At 43.8% G+C, this 13,093-nt stretch overlaps 1 protein-coding gene across 5 annotated transcripts in view; it reads right to left on the bottom strand.

Moving 5' to 3' along the window:
- LOC120536021 (ral guanine nucleotide dissociation stimulator-like) overlaps positions 1-13,093 on the bottom strand; it is a 177,691-nt gene that overhangs the window by 18,181 nt on the left and 146,417 nt on the right. For all 5 annotated transcript variants that reach the window (XM_039764311.1, XM_039764309.1, XM_039764306.1 and 2 more), the window contains 8 exons: positions 11,048-11,158; positions 10,734-10,927; positions 10,338-10,406; positions 8,004-8,197; positions 3,670-3,791; positions 1,722-1,937; positions 412-515; positions 207-291 (listed from right to left, as the gene is read on the bottom strand). In XM_039764311.1, the coding sequence (XP_039620245.1) occupies positions 207-291; positions 412-515; positions 1,722-1,937; positions 3,670-3,791; positions 8,004-8,197; positions 10,338-10,406; positions 10,734-10,927; positions 11,048-11,158 (1,095 nt within the window). The remainder of the gene's footprint in view (positions 1-206; positions 292-411; positions 516-1,721; positions 1,938-3,669; positions 3,792-8,003; positions 8,198-10,337; positions 10,407-10,733; positions 10,928-11,047; positions 11,159-13,093) is intronic.

Consider the following 13,093-nt stretch of genomic DNA (forward strand, 5'->3'; position numbering starts at 1 on the left):
CCTGCTGGGGTGCTGGACAGTATATGCATATTCTGAGAAATGTGCAGCAGCCTACAAGCTAACCGCCCACCACTGCCTCTCCCCCCATGACCTACTTAAATGAAACATAAAAGCAATTAAACCTTAACAAAAAGCATTACATAACTTGCCAGTCATATTAGCACATCTGAATGTGTGAGTGGACAAGGCAGTGAGGCCTAACTCACCTTAATGAGGAGCTCTCTGCTCAAGGAGTGGTTGTTCTCATCAGAGAAAATCTCAGAAAGCTCGTGGAATATTCTGAAATTCTCTCTGCACATCAAATCAAAGAGAAAAAAAAATTAGGGCAAAAGATTCATTACCATCCACCCTAACACATAAACCCCATCTCTTAGATTACATTATTATTGTTCTTTCCTGGCCCAACCTCACCTTGATACTTCATCCCACGTCTTCTTCAGCCTGTGGATGGAATTGCACTGCAGCGCCGAGAGGATTGCACGCAAAGAGGAGAAGTTTTTCAGGATACGGCATTCCTGGAAGCACAGGCAGGATGCAAGTTTTTAAAATTTATTCTATGTAACCATAAATGGTGGACTAATAAGTCCATCCTATAGTCTTTCCATTTATCTATATTACGTGTTTTTTCCTCAAACACGTCTGAAGACATGGCACTATTTGATACGGCAAATATCACAAAGAATACAAGAAAGTCAGTAATTTCACTTATGCGAGTGCTGCATGGCAGAGCAGGTTATCAATCTCCACCCGTGATTCAACATAAAGACACTTGGCCATGTAGGCACTATATAACCAATTCACACAGCATCACTGAAATGCTCATAAAGCCTCCCCCAGATGAGTGCCGTTTGAGGGGCATATGCTGTATAGGGGCTGGATTAGAAGAAGCTCACATGCACCTTTGGCTTTCAAGGCCGCGACACACTTGTTCAGGCTGGCACTATGTAATAACACTCTGCTTTATATGCCACCTTTCGCAGAGCATCATTACAAGGCACTTTACACCTTCCACTAATGCACCTGGATGATGGCGGCACAGTCAGTGAGAAGACCCATCCAGCACTACATCCGGGTGCCCCGAGAGACGCTTACAGGCATGCACGACATAATCAGTTTTTGAGCACATTATATAGCAATTATTACACTGCACTTTACTAGACATGGAAAGACACAGTAAATATTCACTCATAGGGGCTCTGCAGGGCCAAGGTGGTGGTGGCAAGGCTGGGCAGCCATTAAGAAAAGACTCCAGCATTGCTTATGAGTGCCATGGACACTACGTAATCAATTCGGCCGTACTTTATACACCCCAAACTGCAGCAGCATTTTATCCAGATGTATTTCTCATTCAGTTTCAAGCAAGGACCCAGAGACAACAGGCTCCTTCACATTTTCCAAGTCCTGAATATGAATTATCTGTAATAATGAAGGCACTATAAACGGTAAGAAGGTAGTAACTGAACACAGTCCTGTTGCGCAAAATGAGAACATTAGCTGGCTCTCTGTGAACATGGCACTTTAAAATGAAGGAGGCTTATCTGAGGGAGTCACCCACCGCCCTGGCTCTCCTATCAACATTCGCCAGGCGGGATGAGAGGAGGGGCACAAAGGCAGCTGGGGAACAGCTGCCCATTCTCAACTACAGCAAACTGTTCTTATAAGAAAATGTGAATGAAAAGCATAGGCAAGCAAGAGTGGGGAGGTGTGGAAGAAGGTCTTACCCTGGCCACCTCTATCCATCGCTCCACAATCCTGGCTCGGTGAGTAGGCTTCAGGGCTTTGTCGCTCAAGCAGGTGGCAATGACACAGTTGGTGATGCTGTTGAACTGGGTGACTGTGGCACGGATGGTCGGTGCCAGGTGTTCCTTGCCCTTTTTGTCTCTTTGAGACCAGATGCTGCCCAGGCAGTGGTAAGGCACCACCTTTTTAAAGAGCTCCTGGAAAGAGAGACTTTCTCATTAGTGTACGTGAAGTTAACAGCCAAAACACTCTCATGTCACCCCTTTCCTCCTCTGTAATTCGCTACCAGCTGAACCTTGAATCTATAAGGAGAGGCCACTGAACTACAGGAAAGGGTTATGTTTGGGACCAGGAATGGTCTTCAGTGAACACCAAATCAAACTGACTTCCACAGTAAAACACCACCACAACACCCTGGAACAGCTGGCCTGGTGTCCTGATTAGCCCTTTGCACCTCCTCACTCCTCTGGCTCGAACTCAGTGGTGCACATTAAATTCTGACTGCTAACTCCAGATGACCTTCCATTTTTAAGCCAATTCCTCCGAGGTGGGTGGAGATACCAGAGGCAACTCGCCAGATGGCTTGCCTTTCTTACAATTCTCGTACGTAGAAGTGGGATTTGGATTTTGTAGGCAACGATCCTGGGCTCAAGAACGACTAGCAGATGGTACAGCTCAAATGTCTGGTCTTAAACTGAGAGGGCTTGCACTAAGTGTACGACTGGTATTAAACATTCATTCAGTGACTTAAATGTAAACAGTGAAACTCAGAGATGAGGAATTACCGGGTCTTTACCATGATGATGAAGATTAGAGAGAAGGAGTGTGAATAGTCAGGCACTCTGCACCCCAATGTCCTACGTACCTTCATGTAATACACTCAAACTCAACAGTCACGTCGTGCTCTGGGCCATCTACAATTATTAAAGATACTGATCGGAGAGCATTGTGCATTTTTTGTGAAGTGACATTCAAAAATGAGCACTCGGTGAGTAACACAATTCACTTGACTGCCTGGAGTGTTCTATACATCTGCAGTTTAAGTTTTGATTAGAATCCTACATACGGGGGAGCCACTGAGCTAATAATGAGAAGGGGACTGAAATGATTCATGGGCTCTCAGGGTGCATGGCTCTTATAGTGGGCGGCAGGGCGGCACAGTGTTTACTGCTGTCATTTGAAGGGTACAGAATTCCTGAGTGTTTAGTTTACGCATTCTCCTTGTGTCCACGGGTAGCGCAGCATTCCAAAGATGTGTTAGGATGATCAAATATGAACAGTTAGACTGAGTGTGTGTGTGTGCGTGTGTGTGCTTGAACACATCCAGGTTTGTCTAAAGGAATGTTGGGATAGGGTCTGGCCTTCTCACCAGTTTGTAATGGATACAACAGGAGCAGGAAATGGCCAAAGCAATGGTTTATAATCATCACTAGTTCCTTAATTACATGTCATTGTTATTAAATACTGACAGAGAAATGTAAGACATTAAGACTCGGTAATCGAGCCTTCACATCTCTCACTTTCTTTACTTTGGATCAAGTTTCACAGACCTGCGCGACACTACTGATTAGAGCAGGTGTCTGTGCGGCACTATGCAACACAGCTTTTTTCTGCTTGGTTCTATAGAATGACCAAAATAATACCTTTAGAATTCTAAATCTCTAAGTGCTTCACAGTGTCCCAGGACGGTCAAAGCCTTTAACAAAGACTGAATGTACGCCACATACATTAGGAGACTCTCAAATGGTCTCATACTGTAATCATTACACTGTGGGCAATTCTCAAGACAAGAAAGTTGCATCCTTTGATGTACATGTATGTCTACACAAACAGAATGAAAATGTCTCAACAAAGCCATTACAAATGAAAAGAAATGACACCAATACACACAATGTTCCCAAATCTCAAAATCCCATTCTGGGTTCTTACCGCATCCATAAGCGTGAACTGTTCAGCTACCACCACAGGTGGGAAGGATAAAAAGTCAGGCCTCTCCTCGTAGAAGCCATTCTCCTCCAGCAAGGTAAAAGTGCAGGTATTATGGTCGACCACTAGAAGAGACAGTGAGAGACAGGAGGTCACAATAAGTCACCTTGACCATCTACATTTATTTTGAGGACACCACTGCCCTAAATGCCTTACACCCATTGTTTAAATCTTTCTACAATAGCACTGTACACCTCTACCCATTTTCAATGGGTTCATCCTCATGCCCATTTACTCTTTTGCTTTGTAAAGTGACTTGTGATATTGTGCACTATAAATTAAAGATTGACTGATGGTGGCTGGAACTCCAGAGGAACCAGTGTTCCCACAGTTCTACTGAAGGAGCCATGACAGGCCTAGTTCTAGGACAAACGGTTCACCGACAAAAGTGCGATAGACATGTGCGCCCCGACAAAACCGCGATGGACAAATGATCGCCAACAAACCCGCTAACTGGTTTTCGACAAAATCGCCATGACAAAATCACGAGAGAGGCCAAAAGAGTGGGACGACCTTGCTGCAATTCTTCCTACATATGCAGGGCGTGATCTTAAGGACTATCTGCGTGCCGTGCTGATGGCATGCCGCTTCTCATAATATTGACTTCTAAAATAAACATTATTATATATGCTTTAAACTAGTAATTCATATTTAATGAAACTTTCGCGATTTTGTCGACGCATTTTAATCGGCGCGCATATGTCTATCGCGCAAATGTCGGGTCACAAGGACACAAACATGCAATCGATAGTTAAGACTGGCAATCTACAATTTAAAACTTCACTACTAAATCCCACTGGCATAAACTACAAATTGTAGATGTACCACCAATCTCAATTCTACAGGTGAAGCAGAACAGCAGCATTAATAGATAATACAAATGGCATCAGGTTCAGACACTTAGTGGTGGGGGCAAAACTGGCACCCTTGTACTTTATTATCAAGCATCTTTGTCCAAAGAGGATCACAGTGACTCTCAAAGCAAGTAAAGGATCTTTAATGTTGTAGAATATTGGAAACAACTGTACATTTGCCTCACTGGCGGGTTAAATGACTGGCAGAGATGTTAGAGGGAGCCAATGGGGAAGACTGAACTGGCATTACAGTCCAAAAACATACTCGCTATTTGCAGCTAATGCAAAGTGCAAATGTGATATTATAGAGCACTTATATTTCTCTAGTAATCACCACCCTGAGGTGTTTTTCAGATTTGGAAAATCATCGGTGGAGACTCAACTGGAGGCCCTGCACTTTACAGCCCCATACCTTAACCACTAGAGGGCCACACTGTCTATAAGAGGACTCGAGGAACACTTAACACAAAGAGGCCCAGTAAATGAATATCACTGATTTAGAAATGCTTTGGGAATCTTTATCAAACCTTTTATTTCTGTAGAAATCTAAACTAGAGGAGATCATTTAGTCTTTCAAACTTATTAGGTTAACTAATAGTCAAGTCGTCCCAATACCATGTCCAGATACTTTAAGGTTTATACAGCACGTGAACTACATTTCTTGGACAGAGCTTGAAAAATTCAGTGCTTCTGGTGACACGGGGTTACCACTGCTGCCTTACCCTGTGAGTCAACCAACAACTCAAGAGTGCCCCGTGATGGACTGGCACCATATCCATGGGTCCTGGCCTTATACCATACAACACTGACCCAGACAAGTTGATTATAAAACGGATGGATGGATAAAGTCTTAAAATGTGCGAGTGCTGCCGACTACTAATCCATTAGGATAATTGATCCTTTAACTGGACCAAGAGAGGGGGCACAGAGAGAGAGCGAGCGAGAGGTTAGAAGCGCACGCTGATACAGCACATTGACGCACCCACCACATGACAAACCAACTCAGGACCCCAGAGCAGCCATACAATGGGTGACATCTCAGCACCACACTAGTTCAGATGGAATGAAACTAAGGTTTTTTTTTTTTTATGGTGGCTGGAGTGCCAATTCTGCCACCAACTCCAGGTTTTTCCCTGCAGGTTGGATGGCCTAATTGTAGGGCTAAAAGCAGATTAACGTCATACCCGGGACGGAGCAATTGCAGGTTAAGGGCCCAACGAAGAAGAGTCACGTTTGGCGCTTACAGGATTTGAACCAGCAACCTTTCGATTACCAGTGCAAATCCCTGGCCTCAGAGCCACCACTCTGCCCAAACTGGACCAAGCAGGTCTGGAAATAGATTGATGGAGTCTACCAGTCTGTTTGTTTCTTCACATGCACACTTAAGTTCATTTCATGTACAAATCTTACCTTCCATCGTGTCACTTTGCAATTTGACGTTATTCTCTATGAAGAGTGCTATCTAAACTAATAATTGACTTATTTAAATGTATGATTTCTGAAATCAATTAACATGGTACAGAACCATAACAGATGGCTGGAAGCAAAAGGCCGGACAAGATCTCTGAACAACAAGTAGCTAAGAAGTGGCATCAGCACTTGCTCTTCAGCGCTCCTGTCTTGACCATTTATTTCTAAAAGACTCCAACAGGGCCGTGTCTCACGTTTCATGTTATCTGAGATGTTCTCTTTGTTCTTTTATCTGATTTCTCAGGCGGTTATTGTCGGTTGTCCTCTCGATACGTTCTGACATCTTTGTTGACAATGAGAGAGAAATCCGTTTGAAATCCTTTGAAGATTGGGAGGATTTCATAAATTAAGGGCATTCAATGAGGAGAAATAAAATAAATATGTTCAAGTGTGTGAACCTGCCTAACAGGAATTTGTTGACAATATAAAATTTTACGTGAGAATGTTACAGCAGTAAGACGCCAGAGGAGTGTCTTATAAGTGTCAATGAGGTAGCCTCCCAACAATGCCCATGTTCCAGAGGCAAGAAGAAATGGACTGCATATTCGTGGGCAGTGGGATCAACTACAGACACAGGAGTACAGGAGTACAGTTAGAGTATTTTAAGTGATACAGCACCTTTCTACGGTGAGCTTAACCCTAATGCACTTTACAGGGCTGATTCATCTCCGGTTTGCTCTTTAGATCTTAAAAGAGTTGTCATCTTCTCCTCTGATTTCAACGTCCATCCTGGTAAAATGAATTTCAGGTGTGAAGTGAGAGTTCCCCAAATGTTGCTTTCTTTTCCAGTTCTCCCATGCAGCACTTCTTATTGACTGTCCAGTCAGCTGTACTTTCTTTTAAGGTGTCTCAGGCTCCCATCTTACCCAGTTCTCCGTTATGGAGGACATTCTGTCCTACCCTCTTGCATCATGGTTGGGCTACTATGTCTCCATATCTTAAAAGCAGGCTAGACTCGGCTTTGGGGTATTTTTAGTTCCTTGGAGGTTTTCTTAAAACTTTGCTTCAAGTGCTCCTTTGTCTTCATAAGGATTATGTTACAAGCTGTGCTCTCCAGCTGTGGTCATGCCTACTGAGCCTGATCTCCAGTGAAACACAGTCGATTCAGACAAGGGACTCCATTTAACTAATTATGTGACAGCTGGTGGCAGGCGAGAGAGTCTGATTCACTTGATTGTGGAATTCAGTATTGATTTTGATACTAAAAATGATTTTTGTGTTGATCAATATTAACAATTCAATATTTAATAATTGGGTTAGAGTGTTTTTTGAACTCTGAATAGGGCTGGACAGCACAAGCGGCACAGTACTTACTGCTGTTACCTCATGGAGCTGGCACTGGTTATTATCAATAGGGAGTTTGGGCCCTGTGATGAAGAAAGCAACCTATGCAGGGATGTTTCCCATCTAGCACCTAGTGATGGCAAAACTAACTCCCCCATGTCTTTGACTGAGGTATGTGTGAAAGTGTCCCACAGGAAAAAGCACAATCAAAGTGGCATAGGGCAGTGATAGACCTACAGAAAAAACATTAGAACTGTGCTTGCAAAAAAAAATGTCATCGTAAACAGGCAGGCATGGTGTTCTAGAAATGTAACAGCCAAGAAGCGCCTATAAAAAAGAAAGAGACTGCATAGCAAGAACCAGCCTGGCACCGGGCACATTTACACCATTTCCTAACATGCTTATCCAGGTCAGGGGTGCAGGAATTGTGTGGACAGGCTGCAGGTTACACTCACACATTGGTGCCAGTTTAGACTGGTATGCACATCTTTGAAAACCTTTGTTTGTACAAACGCCTCAAGAATGAGACCACTGACCAAGAGAGACCTCATAAGGGTTGCAGAAGGAGACCTGCTCGACTTTGGTGAACTTTTGGTGATGCTATCAGGCAAGTAAAGAAGATCACACCCTGTCAAGGGGTTCAGTGCCTTAGAATGTCACATGACCCACCTTCTGAGTCAGGATCACGAAGCTGCCTTTGATGGAACTGGGCGAGAAGGTTGCACGCTCTTCTTTCCAAATCTGAGCCTAGAAAGTTAAGGTGCAGGTAGGAGATAAGTCGCTTCAGACAGGTATACTCCGGTGGCATCCAAAAATCTTCTGAATACTGGTCTAGCCAAGCACCCAGGATAGAGGACACAGTGCTGTGGGTGACAAGAGAACAGCACTCATCAAATCAAAGGCACATGTCACACATGTTCAGAAAAAAAAAAGCCAGACACACCTTGAGAGACAATGAGAGTGAAATGAGGAAGTTTCACAAAGTATTACATACTGTACCAAGTTAAGTGCAGCTACAATGCCACCGTAAAGACCTGTTTAACCAAGCACAGGATTGGCACAAAACCAGAAAATCGCAGCCAAATTTAAATCAACATTCACAGGCAGGGATTATGTGACTGACTGAGGTTTGGCACTGGCGTCCCAGGCCAGAAAAAACACGCGTAATATTCAAGCTCTTCGAATCAATCTAGATTTATTTCTGTAGCACGTTTCTTGGTACAACTCGACTCAAAACGCTGCAAAGAGAGTGCAGACTTGGACAGCTGTCTTCAGCATCACCTCCTCACAGTATAAATAAGCGCCAACACCCACCCACCCACTAAAAGATCCTAAACTCCATACGACCATAACCAGTTAACACTTACTAAGCCTAAACAGAATTAAAATCCTGATATCTCAACTAAGAGTACCTGCACAAACACACTGAAAGAGCATCATCTGATTTCTAGCAGTTTAACAAAGTCTTTAACCAGCTGAAACTGAACCCCCATCTCTTTAGATTAACTGGTGTACCCCAACATATTAACTTAACTGAGCTGTGAAAAACTGTTAGATGGTATAACTGAGTCATAAGATCGCACTACCTTTAAAAATATTTAAATTAGGCCCCGATTCCCACACAATGAGATACCTAAACCTGACTCTGTTATCAGCACAGTGATGTCTTGAGCTCTGCCATTTTTATAAGGTGTACCAAAGTAACAAAATCCACTCATCTGCAGACATATAACAGAAACATGATGGAGTTAATCTCATCCCAAAAAATACATAAATAAGTTCCTCTGTCTCAAAGTTAATATAACACAACCCCACGATCTCCACAAGCTCCAGCTTCACATTGACTTTGAACTGAACCCTTGCTAACAAAGCACATAAAATGAACCTTAAAACTCTAACATCTGCATGCAGGTTTAACTGAGCCCCTGTAAGCCACATGCTGATGTAACTCAGCCCCCTGACCAAGTACTCATGTAAGTGAGATCCCATGTCACGCTCATATAACTCGGCTCCTATCATCCAAAGACCCCATTATCTCCGCACAGACAGGACTGAGGCACTGCATTCCCAGGGTTCAAGTTTCAACATACTGTACCTTTATAAACACAAGCATATCGTGAAATTAGTGACTGTAAACATCCAAAGAGTCGTAACCAATATACTTTTAGATTTTACAGAAGGAAATTTCCATGGAAGCATTACAGCATAGAAGCATAGATCAGCACAATTTCTACAAAAAAAAATATTTTTACTACAAGTCTCATAAACTTAATGGCAAACCATAAAAAAACACAAAAAAAAACTAAGCCCTCTCATTTCCAAATTCTACCAAATAATATAACAGATTTCCAATACTCTGTTATCTGCATATAGATGCAAAGGAGCCTTGAGCCACAACTGAGCCCCACAGCCTATACCAGAGCTCCAATACAACTATGACTAACTCCGACTTCATCATCATCATCTTCTTCTTCTTTTGTCTGCTCCCATTAGCTTGCCACAGCAGATCATCTTTTTCCGTATCTTCCTGTTCTCTGCATCTTACTCCGTCACACCCACCACATTCATAAACCTTCTCTTAGGCCTTTCTCCTACTTCATCTACTTAGATATAAATGAAACCATTTTCCCCAAAGAGATGCCTTCACTTGTCTCTAAAATAATACAGCAGAGCCAAAAGAGCCTTATCTTCATGTACACCTAGAATTGCTTTCTCCATATAGATGTAAATGAACCCCCCCCCAACTCCCAACCACACACACCAAAAACAAAGCCCCACGATCACAAGTTCAACCTAGCCAAATCTCAATACTCCCTCCTCCACAAAAATACATCTTTGCCCCTCCATCTCCATGCTGTCACACAGTAACTGAGTTTGAAGAGACCAAAGGCCACCCCACCTACTGGCCCCTCTTTCCGCGAACTTCCAGCCATTTCCATTCTCCCTGACTCGCATTCTTTTGGCTCCACCCAAACCCTGGGCCCTTTCCCCTGCTCCACCTACTTTTTCAGTTCGGTCCGGTCATCTCCAGTCGGTCTGCAGCCCTCTCCACTGGAATGGAGCTTGGCATACCTTGAAGGAAAAAGACGACGGCTGTTTAGAGTAGAAATGCGTTTGATATTTTAGAGATTTGACAGAGAATAGTCAGGCTTTTGTTTTTTGGCAACACTCCTTCCCAGCATACTTCCCATGGCTAAAAGCTACAATCCACGAAACCATAGGTGTATGAGTTTAGCAGAAGCCTTATATTTAATAGCAAAGTGTATGCTGCTCTCACAAAAGCACCCCGAGGAGACTTTTCACCACAGCTGTTATTTCTAGGAGAGGCCAAGCGTGAAATCAAATATGGGAATGTTGGGAAGATGTGTGTGCACAGCTGAAGGGAAGGAAACGACATACTTGTTGAGCAGGAGATCCAGGACTTGCTTAGTGGTGGCAAAGGACCGGTAAGTGCACAGGAATATGGTCACATAGGTGGAGTCATTGCCTTTGAATGCGGACACCAGATACTCCACTAGCTTCTCCAGTGTGCCTGCTTTGATGGTGCGCACTTTGCATGTTTCGTACAGATTGAGTGCTGCTTCGGTTTCCACCTGAGCCAGGACAAAGTAAGAGTGAGCAGTCAGAGAGCAGAACCCAAGAACATCATCAGAACCCACGTGCTTTACTTGCAAAGTGCCATTAAATGGGGCGACTGGTTAGCCCATACTCACCCCCAGCCAGCGCTGGCCCTTGCTGGCGGCCTGGTGAAGCTGCACTTTCCTCAGTGTGATGGTGTAAATGGCTCCATCCTCTACCTCTTCCCCAATCTCCTGGGTTGAGTTCTGTAGAAAGAGGAAAAAGCATTCTGAGCAGAGACTACTGGGGCTTTTCTACAGTGCAATAGGGGCATAAACAAAAGAAGCCCAAGGGAACAGATGAAGGCATGCTTCACACTGCAATACTGAAAGGGACAACCATTTTGGAAAGGTTAGCTCAACTACAGATTTCAGCAATTGCAGCGTCTGTCCTAAAGTTAAAAGGCGCCTTTCTTCATTGGGACAGTGGTGAGAGACAAACACACACCCAGAATATTGGAAAATGTCCATTTGATAGGACAGGTATAAAATGGAATGTGAAGGGGTCTTTACCCCGTTTTTAGAACAAAATTATAGAGCAGATCAACTGGCGAGGGGTAGGGGTACCTAAAATCAAGAAGCTAGAGAGAATCAACGGAGGACAGCCAGGCCGGATGTGCACACACACTCAAAAAGGGCCACATAAGAGATACTTTGGAAATGTGGGTGCTAAACTCATACAGACAACAGGCAGAACATGGACGACGACAAACTGGGCAGGGGTTGAAAAACCAGTAAGCAGGATCCATTTGGCAATACCATACCCACTGCTCTACCATGCTGTCCATCTACCAATCAACTGATCAATCTTTATTTTATAGTGCGTCCTTCACAAAAACAGACCATCAAAAGGTGCTTTACAAACCAAACAAGAATCCATTTGTTTGCAGAAACATTCAAAAGAAGAACTTTAATTCTGTAGCTCTTCAGTTCATTCTAATATGCCACTGCTGCCGGCAGAGTGCCGCTGTCACCTCCAGATTGAGAACTAAAAGATGAAAAGTCAGACAGTCCATCTGATGGAAGCCGACCATTGCCAGCCACAAAACACTTCACGACTGAACACCAGGTGTTGACCAAGACTGGCAGTGCATTGTTTTGGGTCCATTTCAAGCTACTATTTGTTGCAATGCTGACCAATGAAGAAATACAATTATAGAGTGGGGGGGTCTGCTGTAAATGGCTAGCCAGACAATTTGCCCTGAGCTCACTGTTATCTCACTCAGGAAAACAGCAGACATGCAGACGTCTCATTGGATTAAGCGAGGTCTTGAACTCGTGCTCGGGGATTGGTCGGCGCCTCGAAGTTTGTTGTGGCAGGAAGGGTTTGTGATTCAAGGCTCTGATTCAAGCTGCGCCTATCAGACAGCTCAGGGCGGTCACGGTGGCTCCCATAGCCATGACCACAAACCACAACTTTGCCTTGCATTCCCGGCAGCACTGATGAATTCCAGGTGCCTGATCCGGACATTGATATCTCTGTAGAGCAGTCAAGCGTAGTCCTCATCACCCTCACTCCAGAGATTTATGGCTTTATGCAAAGCAACATGCAGATAATAAATGTGTGACCACACCACTAAAACACAGGTACAGTTTGGAGCTGACCTTGTTAAGTGTCAGTTCATGAAAATAACTGAGGACAAAATAAAGAAGTCACAAGGGTACAGGTCCATCAGTCAGCCAGTTTCATATAGCGTCTTTCACAAGTCAAGTTTAACAGAACGGCCTGTAAAAACAGCTGCAATAAATGCAGACCAGAGGTATTTTTTTTGGGGGGGGAGCCCTAAAATGGCAAATAAAGTACAAACAGGGGGCTGCTGACTGTTCAAAGCCATAAAACAGACCACATCATAATCTGGATGATGCGTGGCTCCGTGTTTGGCGAGCTGTCGCAGTTCAAACAGGCCTGTAAAAGTGTGACTCTATGTGTAGGCAAAATCAGGGGGCTACATGAAAACTGAAATGGTGACCACTCTCAGAACCCCCATCAGTATGCACAGCCCCACGTCCTCATTTGTGTTTTTCGGCCATCATCATTTTGTTTATTTACTTGTTGTATTCATTATAAGAGAACTACAATTGTGTGATGGTCAGCACCGTCCCATCACCAATCCAGGGGCCTGAGTGAGGTTTGCATGTTCT

Source organism: Polypterus senegalus, chromosome 9 (assembly GCF_016835505.1).
Source record: "Polypterus senegalus isolate Bchr_013 chromosome 9, ASM1683550v1, whole genome shotgun sequence".
Lineage (NCBI taxonomy): Eukaryota > Metazoa > Chordata > Cladistia > Polypteriformes > Polypteridae > Polypterus > Polypterus senegalus.